This window comes from Lissotriton helveticus, chromosome 3_1 (genome assembly GCF_964261635.1).
Source record: "Lissotriton helveticus chromosome 3_1, aLisHel1.1, whole genome shotgun sequence".
In the NCBI taxonomy this organism is placed as follows: domain Eukaryota; kingdom Metazoa; phylum Chordata; class Amphibia; order Caudata; family Salamandridae; genus Lissotriton; species Lissotriton helveticus.
In genome coordinates, this window is record NC_136061.1 from 228,071,746 (window position 1) to 228,091,579 (window position 19,834).

At 41.1% G+C, this 19,834-nt stretch overlaps 1 protein-coding gene across 2 annotated transcripts in view; it reads left to right on the plus strand.

The window, feature by feature from the left end:
• Positions 1–19,834, plus strand: part of ANKFY1 (ankyrin repeat and FYVE domain containing 1) — a 677,352-nt gene that overhangs the window by 535,839 nt on the left and 121,679 nt on the right. For both annotated transcript variants that reach the window (XM_078679681.1, XM_078679682.1), the window contains exons 20-22: positions 13,476–13,623; positions 16,114–16,204; positions 16,965–17,089. In XM_078679681.1, coding sequence (XP_078535807.1) covers positions 13,476–13,623; positions 16,114–16,204; positions 16,965–17,089 — 364 coding nt within the window. The remainder of the gene's footprint in view (positions 1–13,475; positions 13,624–16,113; positions 16,205–16,964; positions 17,090–19,834) is intronic.

Consider the following 19,834-nt stretch of genomic DNA (forward strand, 5'->3'; position numbering starts at 1 on the left):
TTTGCCCCGCCCCACCAAAAACACAACTTTCACCAAATATCATCCCATTGGTTTCCAAGCCACCTTCATTATTGGCTAATTCAGTCAGTTTCGGGTCAATTTTGAGAAGGATACTCTTCCTTCTTTCCACTGAGAGGGATGTGCTTGCATTGCCCAGCAAACAAACTGCTCTTTGTATCCATTCTCTCAGTTCTTCCACATCTAGGTCATTCTTTCCCACATAGACCTCTTTGGTCCACTTACAAAAATCTTTGATATGGCTGGTCAGATTTAAAAGCCTAGCCTGGCATATTCTTAAACCTTTATCTAGACCCTTCCTGGGGTCTTTTCCTCCTTTCCTAATAAACGCTATTATTTTAGCATCCTGGTCTGGTGTCATCCCAATTTGTTTAGCCAGGATGGGTTGTGGACACTCAGACCGTAAACTCAATCTCACAGCCTTTGGAATCTGTTTCCTCAAAAACAGTTCCACGTATTGTGCCACATGCGGAGCCGGGCTCCATTCAGGTGAAAGTGGATGTTTCAACAACATAGGGTCAAACATAGACTCCCCCAGAGGGTCCACGACCCCACTAAGGCCATCTGCCTTGTCTGATACCATTGTCTCAAAACCCTTATCTTTTTGCACAATTTCCACATCAGAGCCAAAATCAGAGGAGCAACTCAGCTCCATTTCTGCGCTGCCTGATGACTCATCACAGAGGATAATAGTATTTCTTCTACTACTTTTATCCTTATATTCTCTGTTGAGCTAACCTCTTCCAAGGTCCCCATGTGTGTCCTCGACACTACCTTGTTTCGTACGTTTACGAAATCCTACATCTGCATGCGCAGTTTTTGATCTCTTACTCTTAAAACCATCCTCATCTAGATTCTTACTTTTCCTAGATACATTTCCTCCCTGTGTTCGTACCTGCGCGGGGTCCTCACCTGCAGACCAAAAACGCTCATCTTGTGAAGAATTAGCTTTATTTATATATATGTATAAACGAATGTATGTCTGTCTGTCTGTTTGTCCTTTATGCATTACTACACCATTCATCCGATCGCCATGAAACTTTGGGAAGTTGCTGAGTACACTCCCGCAAAGGTTTCTGGCATACATTTTTTAAAAATATCAGCCCCTCAGGGGCCTCATAATCTTTCGAATACTGATGTACGCACCAGACGGAAAAACAACAAATCGTGTATCCACAAGCACTCGAATAAATAAATAGAATTAAAACACCATTCATCCGATCGCCATGAAACTTTGGGAAGTTGTTGAGTACACTCCAGCGAAGGTTTCTGGCATAACATTTTTTTAACCAGACAGAAAAACAACAAATCATGTATCCACAAGCACTCTAATAAATAAATAGAATTAAAACATCATTCATCCGGTCGCCATGAAACTTTGGGAAGTTGTTAAGTACACTCCGGCGAAGGTTTCTGCCATAATTCTTTTTTAAATATCGCCCCCCCCAGGGCCCTCATAATCTTTCGAATACTGATGTACGCACCAGACGGAAAAACAACAAATCGTGTATCCACAAGCACTCGAATAAATAAATAGAATAAAACACCATTCATCCGATCGCCAGGAAACTTTGGGAAGTTGTTGAGTACACTCCGGCGAAGGTTTCTGGCATAACATTTTTTTAAATATCGGCCCCCCAGGGCCCTCATAATCTTCCGAATACTGATGTACGCACCAGACAGAAAAACAAGCACTCGTATAAATAAATAGAATTTAAACAACACTTTGAAATGTTTTCCATATTAAAATGAATAAGTTTCAATAAAAATGACACCATGTAATTTGAATGTTATTATAACGAGTTTCTTTGAATTTCCTTTCTTCGGAGATCGCAGCAACGCGCGACGGGTAAGCTAGTTTGGAATACATTTTTCAAACTTCTTTTCAATCTAAGTTAGACACAAATTTACTTCGCAAATCGCTGATCTTATTTTCAAGGCTCATTTCGCTAATATTTGTTCTGACATAGTTCCCTAAAACAAATCTTATAGCCAATCAACCTCAAATTACCTCATAAAACAAAACCTTACACACAGACAGGTCCTATTCAAACAAATATAGTTTCCATCTACTGAAAAATGACTGTCACAAAATTAGCAATATGGAATAGTCTATTGAAGTCCATGCTACAAATTATTCATTAAAACTACCTCCAATAGGTGACACCTAAACTCCCATGACCCTGCCCCTTCTTCTAAATCAGAAACCACCTTGAAACTCCTGTCAGATACCTCTGAACGTTAACGATCTGCCTCGAGCGGTCGTGCACACCCAGCTCTACGTGTGCGTGAGCGTCATGCCGAAGACTGAAGCGCACACATCTTCTTCCGAAGCTCTCGGGAGGTCGACCAGCATTGTGACGTCCTACTGCCTCGGGCTTTGCAACCGTGAGTCTTCGCGTTTAACAAACATGTTAATTTCAAAATAAACATTCCCAAAATTATCCAGAGGGTTTAAGCATTGGGCGCGGGATTGAATACAAGTTAAAATAGAGGGCCTAAACTGCAAAGCAAGCTATTTCACGATCCCATACTCCTAAAGCACTAAATGGTTATAAACCACTCTGAAAAACCTTAACTGTCTAAAAAACAAGCACATAAACCAGGGACATAAGCGTTCCCTTATCATAGAGAAGTTTCCTATGTAAATAAAGGCTGTTTGAGCTATCGAGCAAGTGAGAGAAAGCTAATACAGATGTATTCAATGGTTCCAGGTACAACCTTAATTTAAATTTCTACGTATTAAATATTCTATGACACATTAAAAACTAAAACATTCATACAATCATAAGAGTGACGGCAGACAAGACTTATCTCTTTGGGCAGCAGCAAAAAAGAATAAAGATGGCAGGGTGTTCTAGCCCTTTGTTGGATTCTTAGAACTTTGGTTAATGTTCTTGTTCTTTTAAGGTGCTGCTGTGGGTGGGTCAATAAAGGAAGGTTGCAATAATCTTAGCCTCTGGTCTTGTCATAAAATCAAGTATGTATTTGTGACTTCCTTCCACTTAAAAGAAATAACAGTTTGCACAGTTATTGAGCATTGAGAGCAACCGCCTCCAGCTATACAGCTTCACATTTGCTATTCAATATAGTTTTTACTGTTTCCGGACTCAAGGAAGTATTTTCACAATATTTATTCCTACCTAATTTTAACAGGTTTTGGGCCTTATTACTCACTTATTACACACTACAAACTGGTGTACTTTAAGTTATCGTAATCTATTGTTACCTTTATTCACAGTAGGCTTTCCCCACTTTGTTACTGCAAATCTGCCTTACAATATGGTGTGGTTTAACTTTCAGTCCACCCCATTTCACTTGAAATTTTGACAGGCAATGAAAGCTTACCTTACAAAAGGCACAACCTACCTGCTGTAACACTCTTGTTTACAGATTCTTTCTATTCGGACTAAATCTTTTCAGTAACAGATTTCTGTTATCACATTTTCTGTTCCCTTGACTGACCATCAGCCACTCTTTACTCTTCTCTATTCTGTTTTTGGGGAAGACAATAAGTAAATTGCTTAAGATGATTTCCCTCGTGCTGAGGTTAAACGCCATTTTAGTTCATATACTTTCATCTCCTTCTAGACAAACCACTTCCCAATGAACTTTACAGCACAACACTATCTTGGAGACGGTTTTCTTTTTTCACACTATTTTAACATGTTCAACCTCATTAATAACGACCCCTCTCTGCCAACAGAACTGGTTCTGTCTGGAGATGGTATCTTTTTTCACCCTTTCCTTTAACACAATTTCACTCTTCCACTTGTTCAAGGGCACTATGCACCTTTTTTTAGTAACTTTTAACTATGCCCATTTTTAACCTTTATACAGCACGTGGATGCATTTTACAGCCTTGAAAACATTATTCAGAGGAAACACATCAACTGTATCACCCATTCAAGAAGACTGATTGTCCACAGAATGGACAATGAATTCGGTAACAAGTCTTTATTTGAATCCAACATGAAACCAATTCTTTGGGTTCCAAATATTATAATTTTTGGACATTACACTTTGGTGTGTGCCAGATATTTCTTCAGTCCTACTTTAGTTTCCTTTAAAAAGGTAAGAAATTTGCAGTTATAAGTATCTATCAGAAGAACAAGTTACTTACCTTCGGTTACTCCCTTTCTGGTACATACACTAACTGCAGATTCCTCACCTAACCTCCATCCTCTCCATTCTGTAAACGTGGCTCATTTTCAGTCTGTTAATGTCCCAAGTTTAGAGATCTGGCAGCAGCCAGTTTGCAATTGGCCTCTGCGGGCGCGGTTAGCCTAGAAAGCAACTGACATTAGTGCGCATGGGGTGTTTCTTTTATGTTGCACGGTTCGTCTGTTCTGGAGCAGAGCGTCACAACACCACTTACATGTGAGCAGTAGTCCTGCTTGAGATATTATGGAGCCATTCTGAAACCTGCGAAACATTCGAAAGGTGAGGAGTCTGTGGTAAGATATAGTATCTACTAGACAGAGCATTACTGAAGGTAAGTAACTTGTTCGTTTTACCCAAAGCACAATTGCCATTGTCCTCAGTTCATCTTGGGAAACAGCCATTACAATTCGGCTGTTTACCCGCAATGCCATTACATCGCAAACGTAACAACGCATGCCATGTAACAACGCGTAGCCATTACTACGCGTGTTATTACATCGCATGCGCTGTTACAACGCATGCGATGTAATACCGATCCACCTCGTTATGAGGAAACCGAGGTTCTTCTGTTTCCTCACAACGACGTGCACCGCCCCTCGACGTGAAGCAGGAACCGGTAGCAGAGACGGCAACGCTGGAGAGGAACCACGAGGAAAGAGAGATACAGGTGATTGTGCTTGGGTTGGGAGTAGTGTGGGTAGTGGTTTAGGGTAGTGTTGTAGTGTCATAGTGTTTTAGGTTTTAAGGTTGTGTAGGGGTGGGAGTAGTGTGGGTAGTGGTTTAGGGTAATGTTGTAGTGTTTGTGTCGTGGTTTAGTGTTGTAGTGTAGTGTTTTAGGGTAGTGCTGTAGTGTTTGTGTAGTCTTTTAGCGTATAGGGTAGTGTTGTAGTGTTTTTGTAGTGTAGGATTTTATGGTTTAGGGTACTGTTGTAGTGTTTGTGTAGTGCTTTAGGGTTTAGGGTACTATTGTAGTGTTGGTGTAGTGTTTAGGGTAGTGTTTTAGGTTTTAGGGTAGTGTTGTAGTGTTTGTGTAGTGGTTTAGGGTAGTGTTGTAGTGTTTGTGTAGTGTTTTAGGGTTTAGGGTAGTGTTGTAGTGTTTTAGGGTTTAGGGTAGTGTTGTAGGGTTTGTGTAGTGTAGGGGTTTAGGGTAGTGTAGTGTTTGTGTAGTGTAGTGTTTTAGGGAAGTGTTGTAGTGTTTCTGTAGTGTTTTAGGGTTTAGGGTAGAGTTGAAGGGTTTGTGTAGTGTAGGGTTTAGGGAGTGTAGTGTTTGGGTAGTGTAGAGTTTTAGGGTAGAGTTGTAGTGTTTGTGTAGTGTAGTGATTTAGGGTTTAGGATAGTGTTGTAGGGTTTGTGTAGTGTTTTAGGGTAATGTTGGGGGGGTCTTGCAGGGTAGTGTAATGTTATTGTAGGAAGAGGACTGGGGGTCAGTGGAGGGTTGTGCAGGGGTAGGGTGGAGTCACTTACCTTGCAAACTTTAACCATGAGTATAGTTGTAATGGCATGCGTGGTAAAAGCATTGTCGTGGTAAAATATTGCGATGTAATGGCATGTCGTTGTCATTGACATCGCGTAGTAATACATGCGTTGTAATGGCACGCGTGGTATTGGTATGCGATGTAATTACATACATCCATTCTTCTCGGACTGGGAACAAGAGACAATTGCCTGAGGAGATGCATTCGATATAAATTGGTTAAATACATTGCTCTGTTCCTTTGTTTCTCCTTGATCGCAGGACTCTTTCTAAAGTCAAGAACTCCAACAATTTAGAAATAATTCTTATTGATCTATTACGGCGGAGGCTGATTTAACATTCAGATCTGCTCCTATAGTGCCTCCAGTAAACTACACCTGAAGCTGGCTTAAGTTAGTTCCAAATCTCCATTTTCACCAGGCAGCATTGTTTCTTCATCCCTCTTTACTATTGCTGAGCCTGAGAACCTGGTACCTGAGAAACTAGCATTAACAGGCTTGTTTCTGTTGTGAGAAAACATTGTTGAGAACTCTTAGGACAGAGAAGACTCCACTGAGTGTCAATAGAAATGCAAATGGCTTTTCCTTGGCTCTTGAACATCACCTTGACTCTGTAAGGCCTCTTTAGGAGGTTGTCTTAATTTTTATGACATGTAACTGACTTCAGACTTTAGTAGAATCCTACAAATACCTACACTTAGACAGACTTCACAGTTTATCTCCTCTGGTCAGAGAGTGAGTTGAGTGGGGTGCCGCTCGTTAGAGGTGTTCCTGATCTGCCAGTTATCGCCCTTTGCTACAGGAGTAGCTTTCCAGCCTTTCTACAACCACAGAAACCTGCGCGAGGAACAGACCATCTCCGTGGCCGCAGAGGAGGTGAGAGGCGCGGCCCCCGGGACTGCGAGGACCAGCATTCACCATCAACAGCTGGTTCTTCTTCCCGCCCGAGCCGCGCCCCCTCCCAGTGCCACGCCTCTACTCCTCCTATGCGGATTTAAGCAAGTCCAATAACGCGCACCGCGGGACGCGCGCGGGTCGTAGCCCGGGGCGAAGCCTGGGCCAAGGGTGGGGCCGTCCTAGCCCGTCACAGACCGGAGAGGACTGGGCTGGGCCCACCCCCCAACAACTATTATAAGGTAAATTCCCAAGAAAGGAAAATTACGCTGCCCGGGGAGGTATTACACAGTACTCACGATTTATAACTTTGAGTAAACCGACATCTGTCATTTGCCCTGTCAATTTACACACAATGTCTTCAAGGGGCTCCCGGAGCAAAACACTTAAAAACATGGCGTGCTCAGTAGGCCCTATAGATCAATTCATTACGAAAGTGAACCAAACCATCGATCAAACAGTAATGTTGATTGACCGACGAGTCTCTTACGAATTAGACGCTCGTCAATGGGTCTGCTGGCACAGGTACGAACGCCAAATGCACAACCACAAAATATAACCATGTTGGAAACACACGCGGACATTCATGCAATTCCTAATTCAGTTGACCTCTCAGTATCATCACAATTATCAGACTCACAATTGACTCAGGGTCTTGAGCAAACCCCTGACATCTTTGCAAGCCCGCAGTTATTGCAAAATGAACTCACACAGAGTGAAATAAGAGGGATAAGGGAAGGAGCAATCCCGAAACAGCCGCAACATAAAGGAATACACTCAAAAAAAATTGAAAACAAAGATACCGCAAACTCTGAACGTAATTTACATTCAAAATTCTGTGAGTTAAATAAAGAGCAAAGTCAGATCAACACCAAATCTACCGAAGTCACTGAAAATAACAGCAATACTAACTCTGACGTAGTCATAGTGGAAAACCATAATGACGGTGCTAACTTCACCCAGACCCATAATGAAAATTCAGTTCCATCCTCAGTAAGAACTTTCAACAATGTCGATACACAATCCTCCCTGTTAAAAGAAATAGCTGAAATAGTCAAATACCAGCTACAACCTATTCAAAAAAGCCTAGAAATAATAGAGAAGCAAGTAGCGATATTAACTGCTACCTCAAAAATACCCCCAAATCTAAGAACCCAAGATCTCCCAAACCCGGTAGGACCTAAAAATGCATTTAACAACGGAAATTCTACTAATAACTCAAAACAACCAGCTAACAATAAGGCTAAAACAAATACTTTAATCGTAAAAACAGGAGATCCCGTGAAAAATTTAAATAATTCATCTTCCTTATTAAAAACTAAGACCCCCCAAGAACCCACCAAATTAGCTCCAGGCATACAAAATCAACCACTAGTAAATGCTCCCGCAGTAAATGTCCCCCCTAGGCCATTAGCACCAACCAGTCCCCAGCATGACCAGTCACAGAGGTATAACAACAAACCTGAACGTTTAAAAAAAGATGACCCAAACCAGTAAACCTCCCACCGGAGGCAGCCCCTTTCGTAGCTATCCTAACAGGGGTTCCAGAACTAAGTAATGACACAGACGAATCACTACGGTGAGAAGGGCCTCATGGATAGGTCACCAACCAAAAACAATTCCAGGTGACTGTATAATAGTCAACTTTGAAAATCCCCGTGCTGTGGATCACATATGCGCTTGGGACTCACTGGGAAATAGTGGAGGAATAAACGTAAAACGCCTATCCTTTTTCTACCCCCGACAAGGTCATCGTTTTGAGGACCCTAACTGGCCCTCAAACTGGTCTTGGAACCAGTCCGATTATGGGCAGAGAAGCTGGAACCAGGGTGATTGGGGTTATGGAAATAATCAAAGAGGCTGGTCCCAAGGAGAATGGGGGCATGATCACAAAGACCGGGGTGATTGGAATACCTATGGCAGGAGGGCTCAGCAATTACCATACAGAGAACCATGGGGAGGAATACCAACTTTCAACAGCTACAGTTGCTTAGAGATGGTCGATTGACCACCATCACAGAAGCACATCAAGATACAAGAGCCGAAATATCCTCTCAAGGCTCATACTAGACCCTCTACAGAGTTACAAATCGCCCCTAGGGCGCAGGTAAACGCTCTAAATTCGACATCTGAATTACAACCTATTCAATTTGAAGAAACTAGTGTTCTGAAAAAGATACCAGCCGCTACTGCAGAAAACCCTGACAAGAGGGTGCTATTTTGGAATGCTGCGGGGCTAGCGACTAAACATTCTGAAAAAAGCTTCCGCGAACTGGTTGACTTGAATGACGTAATTTGTCTTCAGGAGACGTGGCTTAATGACCCAATCCATCTCCTGGGTTACAAAACATACTTCTCCCAAGCAATAAGATCTAACTCGGGGAGAAGCAAAGGAGGCCTAACAATATACATTTCCAACCTTTGGCCTTGCTGTGAAACAACTCCTGTAATACTACATCAGAACTTTCAGATCATTAACATTCGAGGAACTAATCAAGAGGTTTATACTATCATAAATTTCTACAACAACATGAGCCCGACGGAGCTGATCAAGGTCATAAACGAAATTTCTAATCAGACCAACGATCTTAAAACAAAATACGCTAAGGACTCACATACAATAATTTGGGGAGGAGACTTCAACCTCCACTTATGTAATAGAAGCGACACCTCCATCTGTGGGATTACAGACGAAGAAGGAAATTGCTTAACTCATTTTACCCATACCACAGAAGGCAACAACATTCAGGCCATCATGACTGAACTAGATATAGGATTCGCCGACATGATAAAGATGCCCATAACCCAATTTACTCCAACCTTTCATGGCAGAGGTTTTGAAACTCTAATAGACTATATACTAGTATCCAATAATAAAGCTCAACGTATTAAGACCTTCGAGGTGCACAATAATGCATTAAGCGACCATTTTCCACTCAGTCTGACCTATCAAGAACTCGATCACCGAAGGAAAACAGACAAGGCTCATTCTAGCTTGCTCCATCAGGAAGCAATAACACTGGACAGATTAAACGGCTACACCTTAAAATGGGGCAAAATAGACCCGGAAATCATTAATACAAGAATAATCAAAATATGTAGAAATGAAATAGACAAGTGCCTAGACCCTTCCACTACTTCAACAGAGATTATGAACAATTATAATGAAATCGTGAAAAATATAAGAAACGAACTAACCAAGCCCAACAAACAAAATAAGACTATAAGAAAGGGATGGTTCAACACGGATTGCACAAAAACCTATTCGGACTTAAAGAGGGCTCTAGCCAAAAAAGAAAGAAATAGAGATGAAGTAATCAAATTAAGGAAGGTTTATATGCTGGCAATCAGACAAAGAAAAAAGGAACTACAAGCAAATCTTTGGACCGATCTATTAAAAAGCAGTACTTTAAAAGATAGTGCTATTTTTTGGCAGATAGTAAAAACTCCCTTTTTAACAGAAAATAATGACGATCCTTCTTTGGATGTCGCCATAAACGCAGAGGACTGGGTGCACCACTTCTCAGGGGTCTTTAGAGAGGACAAACTTACAGACTCAACTCCCCCGGACCCCCTTCCGCTGGTGAAATATCCACTAGCAATTCATTTTACAATCAACGAAACGACGAAGGCTATAAAGATTGCTAAATCTGGCAAAGCACCAGGACCAGACTCGGTTCCGATGGACTTATATAAATTCCTACCCGACCTTTGGTCCCCCCTCCTCACCAAAGTATTAAACGCGGCGAAGGAGACTGATCTCCCTGATTCTTGGTCTACCTCGACACTCGTCCCCATATTTAAGAAGGGTAATAGAGACAGCCCCTCCTGTTACCGTCCCATCTCCCTCCTGGACTCGATCGGTAAAATGGCAGAGCGCATACTTCTTGATCGACTCCAGGAGTGGTCAAAAGAACATGGGGCACTCTTAGACCTACAATATGGGTTTAGGACAGGACTGAGCACAGTGGACCAAGTCCTAAATTTAACACTACTGGCTGGAAAATACGTAAATGCAAAAAGATCTTGCCTACATATGGTTTACGTTGACCTCACAGCAGCGTTTGACTGTGTAGAACACTCAAAACTTTGGTCTATAATGCTGCAAATGGGGATTGAACCACCTATAGTCGACTTTCTCCGCAAATTATACACCGGAGCCACGGGTAGGGTTAGATTTGGGACAGGTGGACAATTAACTGACAGTTTTCCAATACAGAAGGGGGTCAGACAAGGCTGCGTGCTGGCCCCTTTCCTATTCACGCTTTACACTAACGGTCTAGAGGCTGCAATGTTAAAGGATGTAAAAGATTTCCCAGAAGCCGGTCGTCGGCAGATCCCAGCATTATTATATGCCGACGACGCAGTAATTCTTGCCCGAACTCCAGTCCAGCTTCAACGGGCTTTAAATAACTATTGCTCTTTTATGACCAGCCTGAATCTAAAAGTCAACATAAAGAAAACATACGTGATGCACGCCGGTACTAAGGGTAAAAAAGTAAAGAAAATCCATGTGGATAACTTACCGCTCGAAAGAACAAACACGTACCCTTGTTTAGGCATCACCATTGACGAGGCATTTAATTGGAAAGAAGCGGTTAATTCCCGAAAACTGGCCCTTATAAGAACAGTCGGTGCATTAAAGGCCTTCTCTCTTTGTCTCGGTAAAAGACCTCCGGCCGAGATGATTGATATACAATGCTAAATGCATTAGCACAGCCACCTTTGGAGCAGGGGTCTGGGGAATGACAAAAGTAGAACAGTTACAAAAAGTCGAAAATTCTTTCTTAAGATTTTTATTGGCTCTGCCAAAAAGCACAACCACAGTTGGATGTCACCTTGAACTCGGAGTGGATTATATTTCCGACATCATTAAAATCCAACCGATTATGTTATGGCGCAGAATCTGGGCAACGGACCAATGCCAGCTTACAAGAACAATAATTCTGGACTGTATGAAACTTGACAACATGATAAAGATAAAATGGCTGGTCTACGTGAAATCCTTTCTTACAGACATTGGTTTCGCGAGATTTTTTGATGACCCCTTATCAGTAACAGACATATCGAAAAAAGAACTAAAAACACTTTGTCTGTCACACTTATCTCAATTACGGTTGTTGAGTGAAATAGGGAAGCCATCAGTTCAACAATGTTTACTAATACAGCTTGTCCCCACCATCCAACCGTACTTGCAGTATGATTTAACCCAGTATGAAAAATATCTTCTTACTCGTTTCAGGTTTAACTTATACCATTATATGGTTTTATTTCCTAACCAGAATGACTGGTCACATAATATTTCTGTGTGCCCCTGTGATCAAATGTCCCTACAGTCTACAATTCACGTCCTACTTTTTTGTAAATGTCATACGCCACTACGCAGGCGGTGGATAATACGATTACTAAAAGTTTTTAAAATTCGCAAATGTCGCCCTGCCTACTTGGTATTACAATTTTTGGAAAATAATCTGATGACCAAATCTATTGCACAGTATCTTAAATTATGTATTAGGCACCGAATGAACTTATGAATTCCGATTGAGAAGCCTCTTTCGATATAAGATGGACTGCAAAAAATGCGCTCTCAAGACATTGTTTGATACAGAATGAATGTTTTTTAATATTTTTGTGTTTTTATGTACTTTTATGGCTTTAAAAAAAAAATGGAAACCGAATAAAGATGATTTGATTTGAGTGAGTTGATACTTTGTTGGATATCAGTGCGGTCCTTACCTTTTTAATGCACGTATCATTTCAGATTAATGCATTGTGTGATACTGAACTCATAGCACAGGAAGGATTGTGCAACATAAGCTTCCACTATCTAGTTTTCCATGAAGGAAACGTGAAATCGTACACAAATCTGTCCCATAAGGTTTTAATGGAATTTCATCTTAAGCAATAGATGTTTCTTTCAAACACGACCTCATGCTTATTCAACTGAGTAAAGTCTGCACAAATTGGATGCCCCTAGGATTCTGTTGAGAAAGAATTACAACCTTATTAAAGTCAGATCATCTTTTCATCACGTATGTTGCTCTCCCTCAGACAACAAAGTAGCAAAGGGTATTATTGCTAGGTGGTTAGTCTTCTCTGTATCCATGACAGAAGGCTTTTAACTTCCTTTTAGCTCTCATATTGATTCCACCAGAGCAGAGGAAGTATAAGTGGTGTCCAGAATGTGAGACTGGCAATTTGCTGAGCAGCTACATGTGCTATCCCAGATGGCTTTTGTGAGCAGTAGCCAGTAGATGAATCTTCAGGTAAAGATGCAACATTTGGTCCTGGACGTTCTAAGCAATCTATTTTCCCAAATCCTGATCGGTTATACGCTATCTTATACATCTCCTCACCCAGCATTTATGTGGCACCTATATCCGATTTAAACTAACTCTGAAAGGAGAAAGAGGTACTGACTCAGACAAAATTGCCTTTATTGGGATTCTATTGCTCTTCTCTCCTGCCTTTGCAATACCCACTCAGCAGATCACTGGGTAAGCACAGCACCTGTGCAACCTCACATAATAGAGAAAGCATGTGATTACTGTACTGTAATGGAGGCGTCAAATGGGCAGAGATGTGGCATGTAAGCAAGTTGGCCGCATTTACACTTGCAACTCTTGCAAACATTTAAAGCTGGAGCGTATCTAGGAAAAACTCTTTAGGGCAGTGTCTACAATCTTGGAATTCCCAATCATTTGCAAGGTAGTGAGAGCAACAACTAAGTGGACTGATATCACAATGAAGATAGATTTGCATTTCTCAAGCTAAGCTTTTTTGTTCTTGTTTCTATTTTTGTCATTTGGTTACTCAATCTTGTGGTAGATTGTTTCAGCCACTGGTCTGTCTACATTTGTGGTACATCACTATTGGGCAAAGTTTTCTATTGATGATTCTAACATTGTAAACCATTTTGATTACAGATTCTTGCAGGTGCCAAGGTGAATGAATTAACAAAGCATCGCCAAACTGCTCTGCATTTGGCAGCACAGCAGGACCTACAAACAATCTGCTCTGTTCTTTTGGAAAATGGGGTTGATTTTGGGGCCACAGATGAAAATGGAAATAATGGTAAACAATCACCATTTATTCTGGTACTGTCCACTGTTTTTGGGTTGTAAGGCAATGTTTAATGTATATAGTGCTGAAATATCACTGCAACAGCTCTGTGTTTTATCTCGAAGTACCTTCAGTGAATGGATTAAACAGTTGTGGGATTGGGGAAACAGACAGCAGCCCTTTCAATCCTGGCATAGAAACGAAGGTGGGATGCAGTGGTAAGATAGCTTTGGTAACCTCAGTGGTGTACTTATAGTCTCGCAAGCCTTCATGCGTAAAGCAGAGGGGATGGAGTCCACTCGAGCATGTATTTAGTAAAAATACAGATGTATGAAGTGTGGGAATAGGGCATGACTAGTGAGAGGCAAAGCCTGAAGGGGGTCATAATGCCCACTGCCCTCTCAAGATTTCTAATCAGTAATATGTTACGCTCTATAGATATGATACCATGCTTAGTTGTGTTGTGTAGTAGTTATAAACAAAGGTATTTAGGCACAAAAAGGATTCAAGTTATTAAATCTATTTACTGAGATAAAAGGACTGAATGTCTTGTCACTATTATCAGTTGTTTTGCTTTGTAAAGCCATCGTTAATACATTCTGTGAGACAGTGCGGTTTGTTTTATCGTATAAGTTAGACTGTAGTATGGGTAGAAAATAGAATTTGACATCTGCACTTGAATATTAAATGTGCATTTAACTATATTTCCTTTCCCGAAATAACGTATTATATGCCGCATTTGTTTCACTGGCATCACAAACAAACACATAAAACCTCACTGGGCAAATAGTCTCTTAGTGTGAATGCAAGAATTGAAATATGTTAATAAATAGACAGAAGGGGTCATGGACTGGGGTCATGCAGAAAGTCTGATGTAATGCCTCCATGTCAGTTGGAACATAACTTGTGTACAATACGGAGTATGCAGAGAGCAGCTGGTAGAAAACAGATTTTTGTTTGAATCTGCCAGGACCGGGCATTGCAACTAGGAAAAAGGAACCTGTGTTTGTTAGACATTGCAGCTAGGTTCAAGTAACCTTATGTTTTCCTTTGAGTTACCAAGAGCAGTTGGTGCAATTAGTAGAAAGGAACCATTTGTTCAAGTTCGCCTTAAAGGAGCATTTGTAAAGCCAATAGGTTGAGGTTTCATTTGCTAATGGATGCAAGCATAGCGTCAAGAAATTAAAGCCAGATTAATGTAAAAAATAAGTCAGTCTATGTTGAAAACACCTGTGTATTTAGTACAGTCCTATTTTTGTTCCTATGTAAAATAAAGGTTGGATGGCAAGGGAACCTTCAATAAAGTCCTCTCTTCAGCTCTGACATGCAAGCTAACTGCTGTGCTTAACCCAGCGGACATCTTTTTGGTCCGCTGGTTAACCAGATGCTAGAAACGATTAAGGACGACACTGGCACTGTCAAAGCAATAGGTGACCTTCAAACCTAGTCTCCTATAGGGTCCCTTAGGAGACACCAGTAAAGGGCTGACTCCAAAGACGACTCCTCTTACCCAACCCTTCCTACCAGAATCAGCAGCAGTTGTACCACCAGCAGGCACGTAGAGTAGAATCCTGGGGTCCCTATTAGAGCAACAACAGCCAGGGCGAGGAAAGTTCCAGAAGAGGAGCCTCCACCTCTAAGCACTGACTCTCCCCACCTAACACCATTCACATAACACCTGCCAGGGTGCAGACTGCTATTTACATTCCTTGTTCATAGGAAAACACAACAAACATGTAGGACATAGCTGTGATTAGCCTCAGCTACTGCTTAGAACTTCTCACACCTCACAAAATTCCACCCTGCAGCCATCCCCTCAGCAGAGAACATCTCAACCTTCTGTAGTAAGAGGTCCTAGAGCTCCTTCAAAAAGGGGCCATAGAACCAGTGGTCCCCAACAGTGGGGCAATAACGTTTACTCCCTCTTCTTCCTCACCTTCATGAAGTACACCTCCCTCAAGCCCCACAGCATTTTTATGGGGTGATTAGAATCTCCTTGAAGGTTTGTTGTGTAATCTGTAATACACTCTACTGAATACCTTGCTTCGAAACTCAAGTAGTCTCGTTGTTCCAGCACTACTTTGATCTTACCTCTTCATCAAAAACTTGACAAAAAGCACACTTTGTATTTGGACCAAGACTGTGAAGCAACCTCTCTTTGGACCTTATACTTGCTCCTTCATTGGTGCAATTCAGGAAGGGTCTCAAAACTCTCCACTTTATGATCTTCCTACATTCCTAGTCAGTAACCCTTTCATCTTCTATCTCTCGTCACTGTGATGGTGTTTTTTTAATATCTCTGTATTTTTATATACTTACTATCCTCAATTACCATTGTAAACCTACCTGCCTTTCTTTGTATCCTCACATGTTGAATACATATTCTGTTGTTATACACTGCACTTTGTTGCCCAATTGTTCTCTAGGTTTGTGCTTTATAAAGACACGTTAATGTTACCAGTAGTTTGTGCCAGTCATAACATAGTTTGCTTACTGTTACAGCTCTTCATCTAGCTGTAATGCATGGTCGTCTCAACAACATCCGTGTCCTACTGACGGAATGCACTATAGACGCTGAGTCCTTTAATCTAAGGTGAGTTGCATACCATTGTTGTTCTAGTCACTTGCAAGCTACATTTGTATAGCAATATATCGGTCTTGTTGCTATTCAGTGCAGTTTAAACATTTTGAATCCTCATTCTAACTGGCAAGCAGATGATTGAAAATTCGAGCAAAGTTCTAATAAAATAACTTTAGAAATATCTTAAAATAATTTAACTGAACTGAGCCATGATTGTCAGAAAATATAGAATTTTGTTCATTTAATAGTTGTAGTTAACTTTAAGGGTGTGTACTGCATTCTCAAGGAAAGTTAAGGCGTTCATCTTTTTAACAGACAAGGTCTATGCCCTAAAGACATTATTGTCCAAATAAAAGTTAATTGGGTGGATGAAAGATTTTTTACATAAAATCTGATCAAATTAAACTGTAATTGAATTGATATGTGCTGCTGCATAGTTGTGTGCTCTTATTTGTCTCTGGTCAAGAATCTAATACCTATTGGACCAGGTTTTAACTTACTAGCATAAGGAATGCCTCATATTTTCTAGATTCATTACTGCTGTTGAATTTATTTTCAGTACATAATGCTTCAAAACACACCTTGTTCATTAGCAAACTATGTAACTTCCATTGGTGATTGTGCTGAACATTCTTCAAATGTTCAGGCAAAAGAAGATTTCCATACTCATGACCATTGGATGTCAGTGGGCAGTTGATACAGACCATTAATTCTGAACAGCTAAAAAAAAACTCCACTCAAAGTAATTGGGTGTTTTTCTGATTTGTATTAGAGGTCAGTCACCATTACACATTCTGGGACAATACGGGAAGGAAAACGCTGCTGCCATATTTGAGCTGTTTTTAGAATGTATGCCGGAATACCCACTCAATAAACCGGATGCAGAAGGCAATACAGGTGAGACTATGCATACAGCTTTGTTTTCCGATATAAATGTATTAACCTATTTTTATACTATGTACATTCTAAATTGAAGAAGAGAGTATCCAGTACCATCTTTCATGCTTTAAAACAGTACATTAAGGAGTTTGTTAGATAATACAGAACTGTTTTCACCAAAGGAATTGGCAGTGTTTGGAATATGCCCCTCTGTTGCTAAAATGTAAACCATATGTGAATGCAGAGATACTGATGATCATCTTCCTTTTGCCGCAGAGAATGAGAAACCAGCATAATTTTTCCATAGAGGATTTCTTAAAAATTCCTAATTGTTTAGCATTTTTTTAAATGCCTGAGTGCTCCCAAAGAAAAATGGAGATATATTTTTTGACTTTTAATATATAAATTGGACTTGATATAAGGACATGTTTGTTTTATTCTACATATTGTCCAGCACATGGTATACTAATTTGGTTCACTAAGGCTGATCTGCGAAGGTTTTCAGACCATTGTAGACATTGCTGAGAATTGTGTTCATTTCTAGATGCCTCATCAACAGAAAACAGATGGGTCAGTTTAGAGATTATTTCTCTACTGCTTTCTGGTTTATACGTTCTATGGGGAGATTATACACAGTTGAAAGGCGTATGAATTGGATGAAAGGCAAGATATGAGTTATAACGCACACCTCAAATTACTAGTGGTGCTAAATAAAAGAAATGGTAAGCACCATTCTAGCTGAGGAGATGCTCCAGGAATTGTGGATCACTTGTTTCAGAGATACTGGAGTACAAAAATGTTTGTGACCCGCTTGAGAGTAGTGGTAGGTCTACTTTTAAGGCCCTGCTTGCCACCAGGAAACCAGTACTTCTCTCTCTGACACTACAGGAATCATCAAAAGCCTCCAGACTGCAGCTTGTTGACTAAGTGAGGTCTGTGTTGTGAGACATGCTTAATTCCCTCATCCCCCTTAGCAACAATATGATGAATGTATACTGGCAGTGCTACTCTAGAAAGTAAATGTTATTCTCAACTTAAAGATAAAGCATGGTGCAGTGAAGTGGGTAATTGTCTAAGCATAGTTTACAAAGCTCTTTCTTAAGGCCCAGGAGAGTCCTTTCTTGGCTTAATCCAGGATGAACTTCAAATTGTCTTCCAGTTTGATCACTTTCTTTCATTCGTCTTTCACCATCCTGTTGTTCACCTCTGACTCTTATTCGGGATCTTAAAGTATCATCTCATTCTGGCATTTCGTCAGTTGGTGAAGGCAAAATAGTCACTTTTAATATACTATATGTATGTTTTTCCGCATCCTTAGGGGCCTTAAAAGTTATTATATTTGTATTTGTTTTCAAGACTCTTTATATTTATCAAGCCATATATTGCTAAACATTACATTTAGTTCACCATTTTGAGTATGCTTTCTACTAAATTTGCTTGCTACTTTTCTCAGTTGGGAACTCAGTTGTATTTAGTGCTCGTTGAGGCATAGTTTCGTTGTGTTCCCAGTGAGTGCAAGCTTCATGGAGATAAAGAAAAAAAATGGGTCGCTGCTTATTACTACTGTAGGAAGCTGTCTCTTTATGTGATATATCAATAATCTGATGTACAGTGTAAAGAGTCCCGAGGTTTCCTTACTAGTGGACAGATCTTGCTATGGAATCCTAAAGTACTCTATTAGAGGGTAGTGTGGTCGAGCAGCTTTAGGCTTAACACAGAATCAGACATTTGCAAATACATACAATGATTAATAAAAAACAGCAAGACTTCGCCCCCACATAAACACACACTTTTTGTCTGGTATTAGATTTATATTTGACTTAAGTGTACTAGGTTCCTGCGAACCAGGTCCCCAGTACAAGTGTTCTTTCCTGAAAAAGTGTACACTTGTTCCCCCAATTGGCGAAACTTTTTAGCACCCTCTGTGAGTCCCCTAGTAAATGGTACTTTGATACTTGGGCCTGAGGTACTAAAGAGGGAACCTAAGAGTTGCGGCACGGATTGTGCCATCCTAAGGGACCCCTCATTAAGCGTATGCTTTACTGCCATTGCGGACTGCGTGTCTTGGTGCGGACTAAAGTGAAAACACACCATGTCACACATTCATATGTGCCATGTCCCTAAAACTGCATGTAATATTTGTAAGTCACCCTTACAGCAGGCCTGACAGACTTAGGCAGGGTGCTTAATTTTACGTGTGAGAGCATACCTGCATAAGCAGATATGCCCCTTTGCTGGTCAGAACTATTACTGCCAGTACAGGTGACCAGGGGAGCCATTTTAAAACATGTGCTGGAGGGGGGGTTGTGGCTTAGTAGTGCATGAAGTCAGAAGTGCGCCAAGAGGTCTCCGTGCCACGGCTGCCTACTAAAGCCATGTCTACAGCACAAAGGCATTGGGGCACCCCTTCCAATGGCACTTCATACATTCGAGGGGCAGTGAACAGATTGGGGACGTATTGAGGTCTCTGGCGGTCTCCGAGACGGATCCGACTACAGACTGAAGCAGCCATCTTAGGACCTGTAGCAGTGCCCCGCTGTCTAGCACTGGCGTGCTGCTCTGTTGCGACAGACTGCAGGAGAAAGAGCGACTTAGGCTACACAATCAGTGAAGGCGCTCTGGAGGAAACCCGGCGTCACCGTAGCTAAGAATTGAGACTTCCTGCCTGCGGCCCAGGTGCTGGAGGTGGCCTCAAGTGGAGCAAGAGGCCTTCTCCTGTAGGACTCCAGAACAGGGAGGACCACTTGCGGCGAGAGGCGACAC